Source organism: Megalobrama amblycephala, linkage group LG12, assembly GCF_018812025.1.
Source record: "Megalobrama amblycephala isolate DHTTF-2021 linkage group LG12, ASM1881202v1, whole genome shotgun sequence".
Lineage (NCBI taxonomy): Eukaryota > Metazoa > Chordata > Actinopteri > Cypriniformes > Xenocyprididae > Megalobrama > Megalobrama amblycephala.
This window is the reverse complement of record NC_063055.1, coordinates 39,933,313-39,955,971: the sequence shown is the minus strand read 5'-3', so window position 1 is coordinate 39,955,971 and position 22,659 is coordinate 39,933,313. Positions and strand designations below refer to the sequence as shown.

Here is a 22,659-nt window from a genome sequence, read left to right as displayed (position 1 = left end):
GGAGGAATACCTGCTGAAGATCTTTGTGTTTCTCTTGCAGCCGTTAATGATGAACTCAACACAAACTGCTCCCTAGCAGGTCTGATTCAGTCACTACGGTCCTGGTAAAACACACAGAATAACTTCATAAGCAGCTGTGGTTTTAACACCTTTAAGAGAATATTGCATTATCTCATGTCTGCAGAGATGGAAACAGACATATTTTGACACCAAGGTACATCACATGATCAACTCTGATGGAAAACACACACCCGGCCACCAGAGAGAGAAAATAAACATAATAATCAAACATATCAGAGAATATGGTAGAATATAATGTAAATTATTAAAGAAATCAATTGCACGTAAAAGAATAATCATGCAACATAGGCATAAAAAGAATCTAGAATTCATAAAGAAAATATAACATTCATAAAGAGGATAAAAAAATGAATAAAACTGAATAAACTTGAATTTGTTGTATTAGGTTATGTGTGTGTATATATATATATACCCAGAGCTGGGCAGTTACGGATTACATGTGATCTGGATTATGTAATCAGATTCCACAAATCAAGTACTTGTAATTAGAGTACAGTTACTTTTTTATGGATCACATGATGACATATTATTTATACAATGGCAGTAAGTTGTTCACAATTCATTGATTCTCCTAATGTTTCATTTTTTTAAGGTTTATATTTTTCATAATAAACCTTCCGCTTATATACGTTCATGATTCTTTGAGTTTTTCCAGTGGTGAGGGAGAAATATAGATGAAATATACATTAAATATATATGAAATAATATAATAATAATATATGAAATATGGATGAAATATATGTATTTGAAATACAGATGAAATGTATATTGAAATATAGATGAAATAATTGATGTAGCAGTGATATTGCTGTGAATTTCATGTTTTTCAATATCTGTGTTTTGTAATGTTGCTGTTTTCTAAATTTACTTACTTTTAAGTAAGTATGTTTTAAAATCATAAGATGTGATTTTGTTTTATTCAGTGGTAGTGTTTTGAAGTATTAACTGTCCACACATTGCACTTTAAAAACAATCTGTTGAGGCTCTTGTTGGTGAATAAAATAAATGTTTTGGAATATATTTTTTCTTTGTATCTGTCCAAAAATATAAGATTATCCTACAATATATGTGACATCAAATAAGGGTTAGCACAAAAGTAATCTAAATGTAATCCAAAAGTAGTCATGTCAAAAGTAGTCAAAATCAAAAATGATTTTTTTTGTAATTTGTAATCAGTAACTGATTACAATTCATAAGTAATCTACCCAGCTCTGTATATCCATGATTCTTGACTCATTTATTTTTATTTATATGTATCTACAGAAAAGCACTTGCAGTAAATGATGGCATCTTCTGTGCTCTAACATACAGTTTGTACCTGACAAATGAACAGAAATAGACTACGACGAGTTCAGATGTCGTTTCTTAAATACTGATGTTATTTAATAGCTAACACTTGTAGTCTGAGTAGGCCTACACTAATGATAGATATATTAATTATTTGTCCATATGTGTATTTGTTTTGTTTTCATATGCAAGTTCCCTACTTGAGTTTGTACATTTAAATGAGAAAAGTAACGTGTATCACGTGACGTGTCTGGGCTTCCGGGCCACAATGGGAGAAACGAATCTTTTCAAAGCTTCGAATCAATTGAACCAATTGCTTTGCAAAATGATTCACTGTTTGGAAGCGTTCAAAGCGGTGACCCCTGCTGGTCAGAACAGTGTACAAATACATGCATAAAAACACCTTTTTACAAACACATTGCAAATGTTTTATTGAAAGTAATGCAATTAACTAATCATCTAATAAGATCAAATATCAAGTGTCTGTATAATATGTTTGATTTTATCAAATTTCAGGGCTTGTTTCATGGATGGCTCAGCTAAACAGGCCAATAAGAGACTATTAACTACTTTTATTCCTTTAATTATACTAATGTCTCATTAAAACATCTACAAATGTATAAAACTGATCAGAGATCAGGTAAAAAAAAAACAGTGAAATTTCTAAACGTAATGACGTAACAAAGCCTCGTTTGCTGAAATCACGTGACTTTTGCAGTTTGATTCACGCTCTGAATCACTGATTCGAAACAAAAGATTCGAAGCTTCAGGAAGCAGAGTTTCGAAAGCTACCTAGACTCCACCTTTTCAGGCAGCCATCGCTAATGCTTACCATGATGCTGACAGCCATTCAACGTTTTATATATATTTAGTGTTTTTTAAACTTCCGCAACTTCACGTTCATGTAGTTATTCCAGTCAAAGCTGCGCTCCAGTTGCGCAGAGCGCCTGAAAACAATAGCTACAGTGCGCAGAGTCGCGCAGCTTATGCCCAAACACCAGGAAAGACAAACAATCAGCGCATCGAGGAGTAGCAGTGCTGTGAAGACGTGTCAACAGATCCGATCACACTCATGATTTCACCTGAACTTCAGCCGCTGCCTCCACGAAAGCATGTGAAAGAGCTCCGAGGATGAACGCAATGGGTACAGCATCATGTTTTTATTTAACGGGTCATTCTACAGAAACGTCCTAGACTTTACAGAAATATTACACTTAGATTACATTTTTGTTTGTATTTTAATATGAAACGATGTTATTTGAACAATTAAACCTTCTTGAGCATCAATGTGGCATTATTTGTTTTTTAATTAATTATAATAATTCCAAGCACCACAGAAGTGCTCGTGAACAGAGGGAAAGCGCTTTATTTTGAGCTCAGATTTTTCTACAGTTTAAAACACAATAATGTATGCGTAACTATCAAATATATAATGTAAGTGATATAAAAAAACAAAAACAAATGCTGAATAAATATTATAAAATGTATAATGAATGTAGTGGTCCTTGGTGTTGTCACTGGTGTTACCTTTAACAAAAATCTCTTATTTTGAAATAGTAAATCACACTGATGACATCACTTGAGTTCTTCTTTTAATTAGAAAATCAATAATTTCATATGAAGCTTTTAGTTGAAGTCACTGGTGTGACCTGCTTTATTGTTAGGGAGTTTAAAAAAACTAGAATACAAATGGATTAAATAACTTAATTTAGTGAGTATACCATGATTGACAACATGTGGATTGATTCCTTGCAGCAGTCATTTTGTAAAATGCATTTTTCATGAAAATTGTCACTGGTGTTACCCGTTTATAGATAAACTTTATTTAAAGCTATTCATTAAGTTATTTGGCATAAAATAGCACTAAGATTACATGATTCTAACTTTTCTTTCTCATTGTTAATCCTCCTTTGACAGAGGTGTAAAGAGTACCTGAAAACCATACTTGAGTAAAAGTACTGATACCTTACAGCGAAAATGACTCCATTACAAGTTACAAGTCACCAATTCCAATACGACTTGAGTAAATGTCTTAAAGTATCTGATTTTAACAGTACTTAAGTATTTGTGGGCTCAAAGATGCAGTCCTCAACACCTGAGAGACATGCCAGTTAAAATAAGAAACAATTGATTTGTGAGATGAGAAATCAAGTTTATTTTCTAAAATCAAAATAAAACTGAACACCTCAATGTTGCAATAAATCAAGGTCGACACAACAGCCTCATAAAAGTCTCATTTGAGCTCAAGTGCACAGAAAGGCCATAAATAAACCAATATCCTTCAAAACGGTCTTGTCAATATAGCGGGTAAATAAAACAATGTTATGTAAAATTAAATAGTCAAAGTCTACTGTATGTGCTGGTTTGAGCCTCATCACCAGCTGCAGTCATTTCCTCATCTAATAAATCAAACACCTGCGATCAGAAACTACCTGCTAATGCACTCACATTCACGTAAAGTATCCTTGTTGACAAGTTTGGGTGAGTAAAGGCAAAGCACACAAGATATAGTACCTGCAATGCACTTCTTTATATCAGAAACAAACTGCTGCAGAAAAAGTTAGGTGTCATGAAAAATGTAATGTGTGATTGCATTACTCATCACAAATGTAGTGGAGGAAAAAGTACGTTTACTTGCTCAAAAATGTAGTCAAGTAGAGAGTAAAAGTTTCCAATATCTCTGATATTCAGTACAACTACAAAGTAGCCAAAAAGAGACTCAAGTACAGTAACTAATTACATTTACTCAAGTGCTTTACACCTCTGTTCTTTGGTCAGATATGGCTAAATTAAGGGTATTTGGCTAAATTGTGTGCAGCTGAGAAGCAGCGACTTTGCGGACAGCATATTTTACGGACATTTTTAAAATGTTGTTTATGATCTTTTTACTGACTGCTTTCACTAAGTGTCAATAATAGTCTTTGATTGTGCACCAAATGTAAAAATTTAGTCCCATCTACTTAATTATAGTTGAAGAATAAGGATCTTTGGTCTTATGTATACATCTCTGATGATTCATTGTGTCACTGGTGTTACTGTTTTTTGTCTGTCACATTAAATAAAATGTGTCACATGATAATAATTTTACATCTATTGAATTCTGCTACACTCAAGAATTAAGATTTAAAGGATTACATTATTACTTGTTTATAACTGTTTTTCAAATATTTTCATTGTTATAGCAAATACATGGTTGAATTATCATCATTCAATCACACTTTTAACTAACCTGATTAAAATAAAAAAACACAATCTCCTTATTTTTTGCATTATTATTATTTTTCTGTAACTCTGACTGCATGTGCTGAAAACATTGAGAAATAATATTTCATTAAAATGTTTAAAAATGCCAGAGAAGTAAGGTAACACCAGTGACAAAAAATGTGTACATGCGGTCTTTAAATAAATACACACACACACACACACAAAAAAAAATCATTAAGCTGTCATTTATGTGTATTCATAAAGTCAAAGTGTAATATAATAATGTGGTCTACGTTTAAATGTTAGAAAAAGAAATACATTTTAAGACATTTTGCCATACCAAAAGTGGACGTTTCTGTAGAATGACCCTAACAATATCTTTTCCTGTGTTGCTTGTCCGAGCAGATATTCTGCATGCCGCAGATGGTCATGTGTAATCTTTAACCGATCTTTGTTACGGTTCTTTATTTGTAACTTACTGTTTTAAAGACATAATAACATAAACATTATAGGCTTTTAGATCATTAAATAATAAAAATCCCAATTAAACAAAAAAAAAAGTAAATAAAGCAACACAGAGGACACATTCTTGAATATATGACGTTCATAGATGCTTAAAAAGTGATCGGACACTTAAGCCACACTATTTGTATTGTGTAACTACATGTTTTACATTGTAAGAATACCTGACATGACACTCCAGATACAAACAGGTCTCTGTGAACACACAATGAATGCTTTCTGTCTAATTATGGGCATGATATATCCACATGCTGCTGTATTCATACACACCTGCTTTAGGCTACATAATATTTGGACTAGATCGGGTTAATTAAAGGGGCATGAAAGTGAAGGTGCGCTCCTGTTGTGTCATATATCATCTGAGTGAAGCTGCTTCTGGAACAAGAACGAATGTAGGGCGGGGCTTGATTTTGTCTGTGGAGAGTTGATTGGATGGTTCACTGCAAGAGGGAGAGGAAGTTATTCTGATTCAAGATTACAAGGAACATGAATTTAAAACAATAATGATGAATGATTTAAGGTGATTTAAAATAAGGTGAACAAATAAGGTGACTTTAAAGGGATAATTCACCCGAAAATGAAAATGTGATGTTTATCTGCTTACCCCCAGCGCATCCAAGATGTAGGTGACTTTGTTTCTTCAGTAGAACACAAATGATGATTTTTAACTCCAACCGTTGCCGTCTGTCAGTCATATAATGCATGTCAATGGGAACACAATCTATAAGAGTAAAAAAAAACATGCACAGACAAATCCAAATTAAACCCTGCGGCTCGTGACGACACATTGATGTCCTAAGACACGAAACGATCAGTTTGTGCGAGAAACTGAACAGTATATATATAATTTTTTACCTCTAAAACACCACTATGTCCAACTGCGTTCAGCATTCAGTGCATGAAGTGTGTACGCGCTCTTAGTTCACTTTCAAATAAAATGTTCCTGATAATTTACTCACCCCCGATGTCATCCAAGATGTTCATGTCTTTCTTTCTTCAGTCGAAAAGGTTTTTGAGGAAAACATTTCAGGATTATTCTCCTTATAGTGGACTTCAATGACCTCCAGACGGTTGAAGGTCAAAATTACATTTTCAGTGCAGCTTCAAAGAGCTTTAAACGATACCAGACGAGGAATAAGAGTCTTATCTAGAGAAACCATCACTCATTTTCAAAAAAAATACAACTGTATATGCTTCATAAACACAAATGATCACATTGCATGTGCTTCCGCTTTCCGTATTCTTCAAAAAGCTTACGCTGAATGTCCTACGCCTTCCCTATTCTAATTACGGAATGAATACGGCACCAGTTTAGTTTTTTCTGTAAGTTGCATAGGGAAGGTGTAGGACATAGTAAATTATCAGGAAGATTTTATTTGAAAGTGAACTAAGAGCGCGTACACACTTCATGCACTGAATGCTGAACGCAGTTGGACATAGTGGTGTATTAGAGGTAAAAAATTATATAAATACTGTTCGGTTTCTCGCACAAACCGATCGTTTCGTGTCTTAGGACATCAATGTGTCGTCACGAGCCGCAGGGTTTAATTTGGATTTGTCTGTGCATGTTTTTTTGACTCTTATAGATGAAGTTCCCATTGACATGCATTATAAGACTGACAGACGGCAACGGTTGGAGTTAAAAATCATCATTTGTGTTCTACTGAAGAAACAAAGTCACCTTCATCTTGGATGCGCTGGGAGTAAGCAGATAAACATCACATTTTCATTTTTGGGTGAACTATCCCTTTAACAATCTATTATATCATGACCTGGGGCCATATTCACAAAACATTTTAACTTACCACTAAGAGTTCTCCAAAATGGCAGTAAAAGTTCTTAGCTAAGAGTTTTCTCTTAAAACCTTTTCACAAACCTGCTGAGACAAACTTTTACTAAGGAATAGAAGAGTAAGAGCGGGGTTGACCTCGTTGCTATGAATGATGTCAACACACTTGCTAACTATGCCCACAGTGATTGGCTGATGGGGGAGGAGTCTCTGTCAGCGATTTAATCATAGGAATATTGTAGAACGAGATATCATGTTTCCATTTTCAAATAAAGGTTTTAAAATACAAATATTGCCATATTCAAAGAAAGTTTTTTTTTTTTTTTTTATAAAAATGTTGCCATATTGAAATAAAGATTTTAAAATGTAGGCTAAGTGTCACAAATTAAACTAGTATATGTTCAGTTAATTGTCCGCCTCTTACATGTCTGCGTCTCGAGAGATTGCAGAATTCAAGTGACAAATGATGCTTTATAAACAAAGTTTTGGAGGAACGCGTTCAAACGGTCTATCTAATCAGCTCGAGTGGAGGAATATATACACAGACGAGAGCCGACTCGCCTTACCTCGACAGTTTTCTGCATCCCTCCACCAACCCGCTCCTCACTCTCGGCTGGGATACTCTGGGTTTGGGCTAAATAAATTCCAAACAAATTTCAAGATAGGAGCCCTCGATCTCCTTGGACAGCACGCCAAATACGCTTTATACAGTGTATATATATAAAGATTAGGTATAGATATAAAGAAGATTTATTTTTGGCATTTTATTGTATTCCATAAATCAAAATATGTGTTGCATTCATGAAGAAAAGGTGCAGCACCCAAGGCTCTATCGCTATTGTCTCAATGGTGTACAGTGTCTTTGGGTGGATTAGGACTGTTTGTGATTTGGTCATAGTGACTCAGGAGTCCTTTTGACTACTTCTAACGTTTCACAGGTTTAGGAACTAGTTTTAGTGCCAAAATACTTTGTGAAACACTCTTAGAGAAAAAATTTAGGAGTCCTAAATTTAGGACTGACACGCCCATTATTTTTAAGAGTTTCTACTAAATCTGTAAGTTAGAAGCTACTTTTAGACTTAAGATGTTTTGTGAATACGGCCCCTGGAGTTTTGGACTAGAAGTGTGTGAATGAGTTAAAGCTAAAGGGGTCATGAACTGCATTGTTTTATAATGTTTCCTGTGGTGCACTTTTGATGTTGGTATGCTTTTTACATCAAAAATTGTCATAATTTAGAAATAAAAGATATTTTTCCTACCTTGATTTTAGCCTCTGTTTTGAACGCTCTGTTTTAAGGGGCGTGTCTGCTGTGAGACTTCAGTGTAAACGCCCACTGCTGTGATTGGCTAATGTTTTTCCATTTGAAATAGCCAAGTATTACTCTCTATTTTAGCACGTTTTTATTATTACAGCTTTCAAGGTTAACAATCGTGAAAAGTGCTGCATTACATTTAGATCTATAGCATTATATTTAGATCGTGGCATGAAAGGTTGCAGTGATGAACATTGTAGTCGATCGCAGACATGTTGTTGAGCTCATGAAAGCAGTGATCTCATCATTGCAACTCAATTTCTGCACACTAACAAATGCTTTCATCATAACTAAGTGCAAACGTGATAAAACTAAGAGATTTGTTGAATAAAATGGGAGTTTTGGCAAACTCTCTCTGTTTGATTGACAGCTCCAGAGATTGTAAAGGGAGCTTTCTTTGATCGCTTTCTATATATAATTTAAATAACAGTTTAAATAACAGATTATTTTCATCCTACTAAGAGAAACAAGGTGAAGTTGAGCGTTTAGTTGCTGGTTTGATTTACTGACACACAGACAAAGATCATCTGACTGTACATGAATCATTAATATCAGATCAGGCATTAGAATGAACACAGTTACTGACATGTTGTTGCATTACTGTCGAGTCCATATCGTAAAAGTCTGATAATGCCGAAATGTGATTGATTTACCAAAGAATCCACAGTGAAATGTACCGAATACAAATAAATAAAGCTCAACTGAGACTTTCACATTTTTGAAAATAAATAACCATATTCCTGCATCCTTTGAAAGGTAATGTTATTTTAGTCCTGTATCGCTCTTCTCATCTCAATAACACCAGTGGGCGGGGCTAATGATGCAATGATGAAGCAGGTGTTGATTTCTACTGTGGAGGTGGAGTTTCACCTATCTATGACGGGACGAGTCATTCGCTGGGTCTGGTGTCAATAAAAGCTTTTATTGGACTAACAAGGAAACTTACAGGATATTCTTATAGTACGATGATCTCTTATATATCAAAAGCTCAAGGAAAAGTTGATTTCTCAATTCATGACCCCTTTTAAACTCGTCTTATTTTCCTGTATTTGCAGATATCTGTCTGTGCTCCTGCTGTGTGTTGTAGCATGTAAAGTCTCTTTGCTTTATTACTCCTGGAGTTTGCCCCGCTGCCAACGTCTTCCTGCACCATGACCGGCAATGATCGCTCAGGGAAATCCTCCTTCTGGCCCTCGTTCGGCAGCTTCAGGCCGCGTCAGGAGCGGGTGATGCTGGCCCGCAGCGAGAGCACGCCGGGAGAGCCGGTCCTGAAGATCACCATCACCGAGACCACGGTGATCGAGGCCGACGCGGGCGTGTGGAACTCCAGGGCTCTGACCTTCCTGGCGCTCTGGTACTTCTTCAGCTTCTGCACGCTCTTCCTCAACAAGTACATCCTCTCTCTGCTGGAGGGAGAGCCGAGCATGCTGGGTAGGTGTGCTCTGATTTAGCTGGCTGTTTGTTAACATAGATTCTCAAATAAAGATAAGAGCAATATAATACTTCCTTGGCAAACAAAGCATTTAAGTGAACTTGGCCTCCATTCCACTGATGAGTGACCCTGCCAGAAACATGATAAAATAAATAAACAGAGAAAAATGATATTTCTATGACATTATTTTCATGATATTTTACCCCCATACTCCCATACATATGGACAGAAAATCATAAATCTGTTTTTTGGCTGAATGATACACTATAGTACATTCAGCAAGATTCAGCCCAATACCAATTTGCTATCTGGGATATTTCTGTACTTTTTATATTTGGATTTTTAATTTTTTTTACTGTATTTATTAAAAAAAAAAAAAAAATGTTATTTCACATCCCACCCAGTGTTGTCCTACACACAATGAAGGTTATGAAAACAAATATAGTGAATGTAACCATGTAGGCTATGGGTTACAGTCACATTACATTCTAACATTGTAACAACACTATAATCTAAAAAGAAAAATAATGCTTTTTAAGGTACTTTACAGGTACTGCTATCATAAAAATACGCTTGTAGGCAGTGTTGGGGAAAGTTACTTTTAAAAGTAATGCATTACAATATTGCGTTAAAAAGCAACTAATTGCGTTAGTTTGCTTTAGTTACTTTTTATGAAATGTAAAAGTTACATTTGCATTATGTTTTCTCACCTGGGCTTGCTTGTTTGTTTTTTAATAACAACAAAAAAAAAGTTCTATTTTTGGCAAATGTTAAGACCCTTTTACACTCAAAGTGAGATGAATAAGCCTCAGGCTGTAGGAAATGCAAATTCACGTCTGTACAGTAGAGGGCGCAGCTCAAACAAAAATAGGATACAGGAGAAGGAAGTTCAACAGATTTATTTCTAAATCTAATCTAAAGTAATTTTTGCTTATTAGTATGGTTGAATTAGATCATTGAAGGTCAGCAGCAAAGACATTGGTTAATAAAGTGAGATTAAATACATAAAGTATATTGTGTATTTAAATATAGCTAATTATTACCGGTGTGCGTAAAATTCTGAGATTGCATTTCACCGTTTTTATTCATTTTGAGGAATACTTAATGTTTTCGTGCAAGTGCGATGAGTAAATGCACGTTCACATTTAGTCTAGAACTATGACATCATGTTCACACAGCGCACACAACACCGCTGAGCTTTATTTCTCTCAACATGAGGACAGGAGAGCTGTAAGGCAATACATGTGAAAAAGTAACTTAGATATGTTGTTGTAAATTGAAAAGTAATGCATTACTTTACTAGGTACAGTGCACAGCATAAATGAGTACACCCCTCTGGACAAATACAAAAGATGCATTTTATTTATGGTCACTAATACAATTCATGGAAAGATAGCAAAACTAAAATGCATTAAACATATACACAATAAAAACTGAGAAATATATGTCATTAATAGCCATAAAATAAGTAAATTAGCCAATTTTGTTTAAATGAAGGATTGCAGAAATGAGTACACCCTAGTTTTAGTTCAAAAAATGTATAATATTCTAGCACTCAGTACACCCTCCATCATTTTGAATATACTGCTCTGACCCTTCTTGGCACGGAGTGAACAAGTTCATGACAAATTGTCACATCTGTCCTGTTTAACTCCTGGATGATGAGCTCCTTAAATGCCCTGATCTTTAATGGGGAAAATCCGTCACAGGCGCTCAAGAGTGTCAGCTTGGAAGAATGCATATCCTCGTTGTCAAGTTGAAAAAATGCCCAACAATGCAGGGAATGAGGAAAGGGTAACATCTTCTGTTTCAAGTTTGTGTATTACATCACACAGTGGTGTGTGAATTCATGACAGCATTGATAAAGCACAACTCCCTCACTCTTTCAGCACTCACACATCCCTATATAAGAGCTTCACTACCACTGAACTTTACTGTGGGAACCAGGCACTTCTCACTGTACTCCTCCTCTAGCAACACCAGGACATTCTGGGTGCTGTTAGATCCAAAATTATTGATTTGGTCTCATGAGACCAGAGTACTGATTCCCAGAATCTATATTTTGTAAATATGGGCTTTGGAAATGGCTGACTGACTTTATTGTGCTTTGGCTACAGAAGGTATTTCCAGTGAGAACAACAACCATGCATGTCATTTCTGCAGGCTGCATCTTACTCTGTCAGATAAACAGTCACTCTTTTCATAGCTTTTGCTGGCTCTGAGACACTCGCTTGGTATTTCTCCTGCTCTTTGTCTAGCAAAAAAAATCCCTCATCCCTAAATGAAAGCTTAAAATGAAGGCCTGATTATTGTCACAAGTCCATTTTTTTTTATTATTTCTTTGTTACTTTTGCTATATTTTCACACTTAAAACAATGATTTGGTAATCCTCTTGTAGCACTGTACTCTTTTGTGCTAAGAAATAATTCTCATGACAGTTCTCTCTCAAGCACTTCCATTGTTGTCAGCATTAAGTCTGAGAATGATTCAGACTTTTATTTGTCAAGAAATGACTTCTCTTTAAATGTTTTGGTTCAACATGCTTACCTGTTGATCAAACATTGCCTTAAACTTACACCAGAATATTTTTATTTTGTTTTGTTTAGTAACTTTTAGGAGGGTGCACTCATTTTTGCTACACAACATTTGATCACCTTGATAAGAAAATCCTATTTTCCTGAATCAATTTGAGATGCTTCTTTAGTAATTGATTAAGCAGACTTGCTGGAACATTATATCTCTAAAGGACCCTAACATGTCTTCTAAGTAATTGAGTAATTGCTGACTAGAAAAAGTAATCTGATTCCGTAACTCTGGTTACTTGTAATGCATTATGCCCAACACTGCTTGTACGCTTCAAACTCTACATATGGCACATTTAATATCCAACAACAAAACATTTTAGCAAAATGTACATTTTAGTCAGGATTATGGTTTATACCTCCTATTGTACTGCGCTCCGTCTGTTTGTTTGCTGAAGTCTGTGAAGTTTAGCGGAGACTCGCTTGTTCATCCGCTCTTGAAAGAAAATGGATATATTTCTAATATTTACAGATGCAGAATATACCTGTGAAATGTAAGTTATGCACTGAGGAAAACGCATTAACCCTCTGGTGTTGTTCATTTGGGAATCACACTTGTGTTGTTTGCAGTCAAAATTGACTGAACACCTGAAATGTAACTTTTTTTATTTTCAGTAAAATCAATGTAATATATTTTTGTTCTATAATGTTTTCTTTTTTTATTTTGTATTTTGAGATAATTTCATGGTACTCATTAATATTTATAGAATAATTATGATCAATTTTTTTCCCATTAAAAATACAAAATAATTTTTTTTTCTACATTCTCAAAGATTACTTTTTGTAAAGGTTTACATTTTTCTATTTAAATGTTGATTTGAAGTGTCAGTTTTTGCATTAATTTTACTACAGTCAAACCTGAACATCTAAAGAGATTTTGTTAGACACATAACATCAAAGTTCAACAAAAATGAACAGGAATGCTTTATTTTTTATTTTAGTCTTTTGGCTCAAATTTGTCATATTGTTACAGCCACACCTGCTGATTTGTGTGTGTATGATGGTGTGTGTTTCAATGCTTTAACAATCCCTTTCACATGCACTTGTAATATCTAACTACTGTCATTATAAGTGGTATCGCCTCATCCTGTATAGTTTATTAACATATATTGATATACTATACAAACTCGATATACTGCCAGCCCTAGTTGCAGAGTTACTTAGAATCAGTAGAATGTCTGAAGGCATCTAGAAGATGAATAAATATAGTATAGAATCAGAATAAAGTGTTACCAAGTTACAATAATGAGAATGACTTTTTCAGTAATGAGAATTTGTCACAATGGGGGATCCTAATTGACGTCATTTTAATTGTGCAAAGTGTAGCTTAATGTTTTTTCCTGAATTCTGACCTGATATGTTTTCATGAGATAAACCCATCTAACTAAAACATCATTTATTAGTCTTGAATGCATGTGTTTGTTTGTATCTGTGGTGTAGGAGCCGTCCAGATGGTTTCCACGACTATCATCGGCTGTGTTAAAATGTTCGTGCCGTGTCCGCTGTACCATCACAAGTCCCGCACCGAATACCCCTCCAACTTCCTCATGATCATGCTGTTCGTGGGACTGATGAGGTGCGTTTGCATGTGTGCATAAATAACATGAAAGTGTTTGACTGTAAAGTGGATGAGGGAGAATTTCGCAAAACAAAGGCATGTTTCAATAATGGTGACAGTAGAACAACAGCTAACTGTGCTTCATATCTATTGTCGCTCCATGAATTCAGGCCATGAAAGCGGTGGAACTGGTTTACAGGCACGGTGGGGTCATTGTTCTTCTCTTTCTGTGTGCTGTCAGGTTCACCACTGTGGTGCTGGGTTTGGTCAGTCTGAAGAATGTGGCCGTGTCGTTCGCCGAGACGGTGAAGAGCTCCGCGCCCATCTTCACTGTGATCATGTCCCGCCTCATACTGGGAGAATACACAGGTGCTGACTGCATTTCACAAGATCCTGTCGTACTAATGCACATGAATGACCGCTCAAATACATGCCGCTGCTGTAACGTGTGTCTAAGTGAATGGACAGAGTATGGAAGCTTGTAAAAATAAAATAAAAACGTAATTTATTATTTTGTATAATACGTATTATTTATTATTAATCGCGATTGTTTTTTTTCTGTCAGAATTGATATAAACTAACAATTATGATTTTTTTTTTCTTTCTCACAATTCTGACTTTCAGGTTTTTTTCTCACATTTATGAGTTTTTTTCTTGAAATTTTGACTCGCAATTCTACATTTTTTCTCTCAGCACTGATGCGTCGCACAATTCTTGTTTCTCGCAATTCACTTTCTATCTCGCAATTCTGAATTTAAATCTTGCAATTTACTTTTTTGCAATATTTTTTTTTTTTCAAATTCTGACTTTTTATCCCAATTCTGACTTTTTTCTTGCAATTCTGAATTTATATCTTGCGATTTACTTTTTTGCAGTTCTTTTTTTCTCAAATTCTGACTTTTTTTCTCGCAATTCTTTTATCTTGATTTACTTTTTTTGCAATTTTTTTTTCAAATTCTGACTTTTCTCGCAATTCTGAATTTATATCTTGCGATTTACTTTTGCAATTCTTTTTTCTCAAATTCTGACTTTTTTCCTCGCAATTCTGACTTTTTTCTCGCAATTCTAAATTTATATCTTGCAATTTACTTTTTTTGCAATTCTTTTTTCAAATTCTGACTTTTCTCACAATTCGGACTTTTTTCTCACAATTCTGAATTTATATCTTGCAATTTACTTTTTTTGCAGTTCTTTTTTCTCAAATTCTGACTTTTCTCACAATTCGGACTTTTTTCTCGCAATTCTGAATTTATATCTTGCAATTTACTTTTTTTGCTATTCTTTTTTCAAATTCTGACTTTTCTCGCAATTCTGACTTTTTATCCCAATTCTGACTTTTTTCTCGCAATTCTAAATTTATATCTTGCAATTTACTTTTTTTGCAATTCTTTTTTCTCAAATTCTGACTTTTTTCTCGCAATTCTGACTTTTTTCTCGCAATTCTGAATTTATATCTTCCTATTTACTTTTTTTGCAATTCTTTTTTTTTTCAAATTCTGACTTTTCTCGCAATTCTGACTTTTTATCTCAATTCTGACTTTTTTCTCGCAATTCTAAATTTATATCTTGCGATTTACTTTTGCAGTTCTTTTTTTCTCAAATTCTGACTTTTTTCTCGCAATTCAGACTTTTTTTGCAATTGTCTTTCTCGCAATTTTAACTTTGTTTCTCAGAATTGTAAAACATAAACACAAACTGCGAGGTTTAAAGACTGAATTACGTGTATTACGAATGTAAAAAATGTCAGAATTGTGAGAAAAAAATATTATTCAATGATCTAATTCAACCATACTAATAATTTCCTACAGCCTGAGGCTTATTCATCTCACTTTGAGTGTAAAAGGATCTTAACATTTGCCAAAATGTTTATATTTTATTCTGTGGCAGAAAAGAGTGTCCGTTCTCAGGTCAATCTAGCAGGGGTGTAATGATACACTCATGTCACGATTTGGCTCAATACACAATACTGATCTCACCATACTTTGAACAAACCCTAAAGAGTTAAAATGGTACTTTTTTGAAAAAAATGATTACTTCTAAAACATGTGTTAAACAGTTAATAAAAAGAACAGTTCATTAAAATGCTAAATTTGCTAATACATCAGGAATGATGGGCTTGGAATTGGACTTGGATGGATTTAAAAAAATATATATTTTAAATATGAAGGAAGAACAAAACACTAAACTTGGTTAATGTATTTATCTGACAAATATATTTGGCAAAAAAGGCAAACTACAGCTACAGGTTTGATTTTACTATGATAAACAAATGTATAGAAAAACAAAACACAAAATTATCATCACAAATTAAGTCAAAGCACAACTACGCAATATGATTACAAAGTCTTTAAAACATTTTTAATAATATTTGAATAAAGGATGGAAATGTCATTTTTCCCAGTCTGGGCATCACTTTTGGCCACTACTGTACATACATTTAAAAAGTTTTAAATATTGATTTTATTAACCGGTCACCCTTTTAATTTATTATTAATAATTAATAAACATGGACGCTCAAATGCATGACCTCCTGGGTTTACCATATCTGCCTGAAAGTTCATTTTGAGTGAACTATACACAATTCATATTGTGACATTTTTCTGTTGCGAATCATGTGTCACACAATATATTGTGACAGACATTTCTTAAGGGTGTGTTCTTTTGACTTGAGCCAGTAATTAATCACCTAGATGGCTGATGTAGATTGTGTGTGTGTGTGTGTGTGTGTGTGTGTGTGTGTGTGTGTGTGTGTGTGTGTGTGTGTGTGTGTGGCAGGTTTCTGGGTGAACATGTCTCTGATTCCTGTGATGGCGGGTCTGGCGCTCTGCACCGCCACTGAGATCAGCTTCAACATGCTGGGCTTCTCCGCCGCGCTCTCCACCAACATCATGGACTGGTGCTGCTCTCACACACACGCTTCACACCGACTCTTCTCCGTAACCCTGATCTAACGCGCAGTTTCCCTGTCTCAGCTTACAGAACGTGTTTTCCAAGAAGCTCTTGAGTGGGGACAAGTATAAGTTCAGGTGAGTGCTGTCGCTTCCATTGCCTGGTCCAAACCCGAGCTCGACTGCTCCCCCGCTGGATTGTGCTCTTAAATGTACTTAAATTTGACAAAGTTTTTCAAATATGAATACTTTTTTGCAACAAAATTGCATAAGAAAAAAATGGTAACACTTTACAGTAAGGTTCCATTAGTTATCTACATAAGATGAACTAACAATGAAAATACCTCTGAAGTGTTTATAAAGCTCAGTTAACTCTTTCCGCCATTGACAGAATTTAATGGTAATCCATGTTTTCACTGTTATACGGTAGGGGGCGCTGTTACGCCTCCTCTGAGTACAGAATCTCCAGATCAAAACGCAGGTGAAGAAGAAGCAGAATCAAGCGATAGAAGTGTTGTAAGACTGTGATGCTCTGCTGTTTGTTTCTAGTCCTCCAGAGCTGCAGTTTTACACCAGCGCCGCCGCTGTGATCATGCTCATTCCTGCCTGGATCTTCCTGATGGTCAGTCTGTGAAAACACACCATCTGAGATACTGCGTTTATGAAACGCTGACCACATCACATGATAAGAACACACATTGTCAGTATAATATTAACCTGTAAACCATCCCTTTAATAGCAGGTAAATAGCAATAACGTAAAATGTAAAAATAAATAAAAATACGATTACACTAAATGTATATAAAAAAATAAAAAATAAAATAATAAATCAATACAACATACTAAAATAAATTGATTAAAATAAATATTTACATAAATGTATTTAAATATTTTCAATAAAAATAAATAATAAATTATTGCATTTAATTGAAATAAATTAAATAGTTTGATTTAAATACAAATAAATAACCGTATAAATAACATTTCATTAAAATAAACAAAAATGAATTAAAATAAATATATGATTAAAATAAAAATAAATAACTATATAAATAAAAACATTAAATAAAACTAAATATATAAAATTCGATTAAATAAACAGAAAAGCATTGTAAGAATGTATGTATTAAAAATATGATCAAACAAGGTAAATTAATAAATTGATAGATTTTATTTCAATTAATATATAATAATTAATATAATAGGCTAAAATAAATTGAATAAATTAGATTTCAATCAAAATAAATTTAATGTGATTGAATAAATTATTAAATACAATTTAATTTAAATAAAAATAACTGCATTTAACTAAATAAGTAAATGATTAAAATAATCAAATTCGATTTACATAAAATAAATGCATTCAACTAAATAAGTAAATAAAATTTATTGATTTAAATACATCAAAAGCAGTGTAAATATGTAAAAATATTAAATAAACGCAAGATTAATATAAGTAAATAAAATTCCATTTAAAAATAAGTAATGCATTAATACATTTGATTAAATTAATTACATTTTGATTTAAATAAAAAATAAATAACCTCACAATTAAAAAACATTTAATTAAAATAAATACAAAAGAAAATAACTACATAAATAAAATTAATCAAATAAATAGATTAAATAAATAATTAAAAATAAAAATTGATTTAAATAAATAAAAATACATAGAAAACAGTGTAAAAATTAAATTAAATTAGGAAACTAAATAAATAAATTGACTAAAATAAATGAAACTTGATTAAATAAAATTTAATATACACGACTGAAATAATTTGATTAAAATAAATAAAGCACTAATCTTCTAACAGTACAGAAAAAACTGAATACTTTCTACATTTATAAAATCATTTTTTCACAGTAGTAATCTTTATGCATGTCAGTATGTATCCTCGCACGAGGACGATCACATGTGGCAGACTGATGATGTCACGGTGTGTCCCGCAGGATTTACCCGTGATCGGGAAGAGTGAACAAAGCTTCAGTCTGTCTCAGGACGTGGTTCTGCTGCTGCTGTTCGACGGCGTCCTGTTCCACGTACAGAGCGTCACGGCGTACGCGCTCATGGGCCGCATCTCGCCCGTCACGTTCAGGTGCCGCGTCTCCTCCTCCTCCTTCTGTCTGTGATGTTGTGCTGTGAGTGTTCTGACGGTGTGTGTCCGCTCTGTTTAGCGTTGCGAGCACGGTGAAACACGCGCTGTCCATCTGGCTGAGCATCATCGTGTTCAGTAACCCCATCACTGTGGTGTCGGCGGTCGGGACGGTCCTGGTGTTTGTGGGAGTTCTGCTCTACAACAAGGCCAAACAGATGCAGAGAGACACTCTCGTCCAGCACGCTCTCAACCAATCGGCCGAAGACGAGCAGAAGCACGCGATTCACGACGGTGACGTCACGTCTGCCAAATAACGCCGCGCCGGATCTGCGTTCCTTGAAACTGAACACTGTTCGCTAGCCGTGGGTCCAAACGCAGGGTAATCCTGTGAGAATCGGAAAATAATCAAAGCTCAGTGATGTGGGCGTCAGGTTTCACAGGGATCATGCCTTATATAACTGTGGTTTTGGGACCCAATAACTCTGCTTTTGTAGGTTTACTGACAACCAAAAGAGACTTAAAGAAACGTTTAAGTGTTGCAATATTGTACTTCGTTTCTACATGAGTGACTGACTCTCACCAGCAAATATCCTGACCCGAAAATCAAAAAATAGACGACAAAGCCTGTTTTTAGGGCCATTATTTATGATTTGTGACATTTTATTTTATTGCTATTGATTCATTGTCACGAAAATATTTCAAATTAGTTTTGCGCAAAAAAAAAAAAAAAAAAATTAATTTGATTTTATGATGAAAAATGACATGATGGACATTCCTCAAGAGAGTATTTTGCAAAGGCCGAGTTCATGTACTGGTCACTCATTTCACAAACCTCACAGGGAAAGACAAGCAGGTTTTGTATATTTCTTGTGCACTAAATGCAATGATTGTAGCAAACCACAATCTTCGTCCAGCCTGTGTTTGATCTTGTTTAATTGTGTTTTGTTACAGGAACTGACAGAATTATTTCCCTTGTTGTCACTTATTTTGGATCTAGGATTTACTTTTTTGAACCGTTTAAAGATTGTGCCCAGAATATCAGATGACTTGAAGTTTCCCTGTGTTTTTCTGCCTTACGGAGGTCTTGAGAGGGGTTATTCCACTTGTTCTCTTTGTCGTTTGTTTGAATTTTCTCTGTTATTGTGACTGAACAGCAGAAACCGATTTGTCGAATGCTTGATGAAATGGCAAGGTTATGTATGTCTAACCACTGGTTTAAAAAACTGTGGTGGCTTGATATAAAATGATGTACTGTACGTTTTGATAATGTACAATAACCACTAATGGGAATTGTTTGTATAATTTGGTGTTTATTTGTGCATTGAAAACATTTTGATTCAAATGAATTTTGCATTTCTTTATTAAATGTATACAGTGCAATATTTGTGCATTTTCATCCACAAATTTTGTATGTAAGCAAATTGTATAATATTCAAGGTACACATTTCTAGGAAACTGTACAGTTAATTCTCATATTGTATTTTCAGAAAGTTTAGGAATATTTTTCCTCTTCCAAAATTTGTCACTACCGAAACACAATAATAAATAATTTAATAAGAAGGGTTACATTGAACTATTAAGATTTTGTTTACATCTACCTTTAAAATATATATTTTGCTATTTAAAAAAAAATGCTTGCACAGGTAAATCAATAACAATTACAATTTTAACAATATTTCAAGTGTAATTTATGAGATTTCTGTACGGGGCATAAAGTTTATCATAATGATTTAAAAGTGAAGGATTCATTCGTTTGAATAAACACTGAACCAAACACTATAATAACATCTAGATGATCATTCAATACACTTTATTTTTGACAAAACATCCCATGTTTCAGTCGTGACTCTACAGTTTCGGTCGATCATGCTAATAATGTGTTGGCAGTGACCACATCACATGACACAATTTTAACTCGCATACTAAAACACTAATGATTTGCATCATAAAACCACTAAAATTGTGTATTCCCGCAAATAAACGAGTAGGTGTTCCCTTTTAGTCACTACCAAAACAATGATGTCACTACCGAAATAGTCATGACTGAAGTTTCGGCACTGACAATTTTAGATACTTTTGAGTCTAGCTCGCATGGTTAGCTAGCACAGTTCTGAACAGTTGTACACACATAAAAACTACATTTTATCGAATAACACCCAAAAAACAATGATGTCGTTTCGGTAGTGACTGTTTCGGTAGTGACAATTTTAGATATTTTTGAGCCGCTCAAAGATGATAATCAGCACATGGTTATCTAGCACAGTTCTGAACAGTTGTACACACATAAAAACTATATTTTATTGAAATAATAAAATGCTTAATTGCATATTTTCAGACTTCTGAACACATTTAATTCAGAATGATGATCTATCTGCTGTGAAAGAGAGGCTGTGAGAGGAATATTTCCTGATCAGAAATGTAGAAGTGTGTTAAAATCAGTCTCAGACAATGACTCAAACACACAGTTTCGGTAATGACATGAACATGAGGGACACACTTTTTTTCACATAAAGTTTCATGATTTAAAAATAAAATAAATAAATATAACAATGGAAAAAAAATCACAACAATTATTTCAATATCATTTTCACAGGTTAAAATTTTAGGGGTCAGTGTTCAGGACAGACACCTCACTGAAAGTAATAAATTATGATTTTATATATATTAAGCGTACTGATATTTTAAATATTGTGGATTTGAATACTTAAATGCTTTTTAAATGTGTTTTTTTGGTAGTGGGACAGCAGTTTACATGTAGAATGGCCCATAGGCTATATATTATAACTTTCACACACGGCCTTAATTGTGATATTTTAGCTAGGCCAGTTACATTTTGATCGACCCCGTCTTATGATGATGATTAATATGTATTATTGTTTTACATACTCTGAGAAACAAGAAATCCAAACAAGTAACTAAAGAAATAAACGTTAAAACTGATAAAGATCAACAATTGTCTGACGCGCGAACTTTGGTCAGGTGGTACATGTTACTTTTCTCAGCGCTGGTGAGGAGCGACCAATCACATCACGGGACAAGATATCGGTAGATTGCTGTGGCAGAATATTCAAATATAACGTGAATTATTAGATTGGATATTTTTTTCTGTAATGAGCTCTAAAGAAGATTTTGTAATAATAATAATAATAATAATAATAATAATAATTACTTAAATTAAATCGTGTTGTTTTTATTGCATTCATTTTTAGATCGGCCAATGTCAAGGAGACGTACGTAAATGCATGTTTGCTCTCTTCACATCCCAGCGTACTCATTACCGCTTTCCATTAAAAACCTAAAAGAAATAAACACTCTCATCTTTAACTTTATTTGGAAAAATAAACACCATTATATTAGAAAAGCAGATATGATTAAAAAATATGAGGAGGGAGGAATAAATGCAATTGATTTTAAGACCATGGATGGGGTACTTAAACTAAAATGGCTCCAGTCGTTTTTGAATTGTAGTGAAGACTTGTGGTTCTCTTTACCTAGGTTTGTGTTTAAAAAATTAGGCGGTATAGATTTTCTATTGACATGTGATTTTGAGGTTTCAAAGCTACCCGTGAAATTATCTGTCTTCCACCAACAAGTGCTGCTTTACTGGAAAATGGTTTACAAGCATAACTTTAGTCCACATAACGTCCCAATTTGGAATAATAGGGTGATTTTAAGAGGGAAGAAATCAATATTCTTGGAAGGATGGTTGGAAAAACAAATTTGGTCCATTGTTCATTTGATGAATGAAGAAGGGAATCTATTAAAATATGAGGAATTTAGTAATAAATATAAAATAAGTTGTACGCTGGAGGACTACAGAAATGTTGTTGATTACATTCCAATGGCTATGATTAATATAATAAGGAATAATTTGGATCAGTCCCTAAACCCGAAATTACATAAAGCA

At 34.1% G+C, this 22,659-nt stretch overlaps 1 protein-coding gene across 2 annotated transcripts; it reads left to right on the top strand.

Moving 5' to 3' along the window:
* Positions 1 to 2,124: 2,124 nt before the first annotated feature.
* LOC125280547 (solute carrier family 35 member E2A-like) lies at positions 2,125 to 20,132 on the top strand. 2 transcript variants are annotated; one of them, XM_048211143.1, is made up of 9 exons: positions 2,125 to 2,508; positions 9,252 to 9,627; positions 13,651 to 13,786; positions 14,010 to 14,137; positions 16,544 to 16,664; positions 16,741 to 16,794; positions 17,206 to 17,278; positions 18,607 to 18,752; positions 18,832 to 20,132. In XM_048211143.1, the coding sequence occupies exons 2-9, from the start codon at positions 9,348 to 9,350 to the stop codon at positions 19,064 to 19,066; spliced, it is 1,173 nt and encodes a 390-aa protein (XP_048067100.1). In that variant the 5' UTR covers positions 2,125 to 2,508; positions 9,252 to 9,347; the 3' UTR covers positions 19,067 to 20,132. The 2 variants fall into 2 exon arrangements, with proteins under 2 accessions (XP_048067100.1, XP_048067099.1); XM_048211142.1 differs by having other exon boundaries at positions 2,125 to 2,512.
* The last annotated feature ends 2,527 nt before the right edge of the window (positions 20,133 to 22,659 follow it).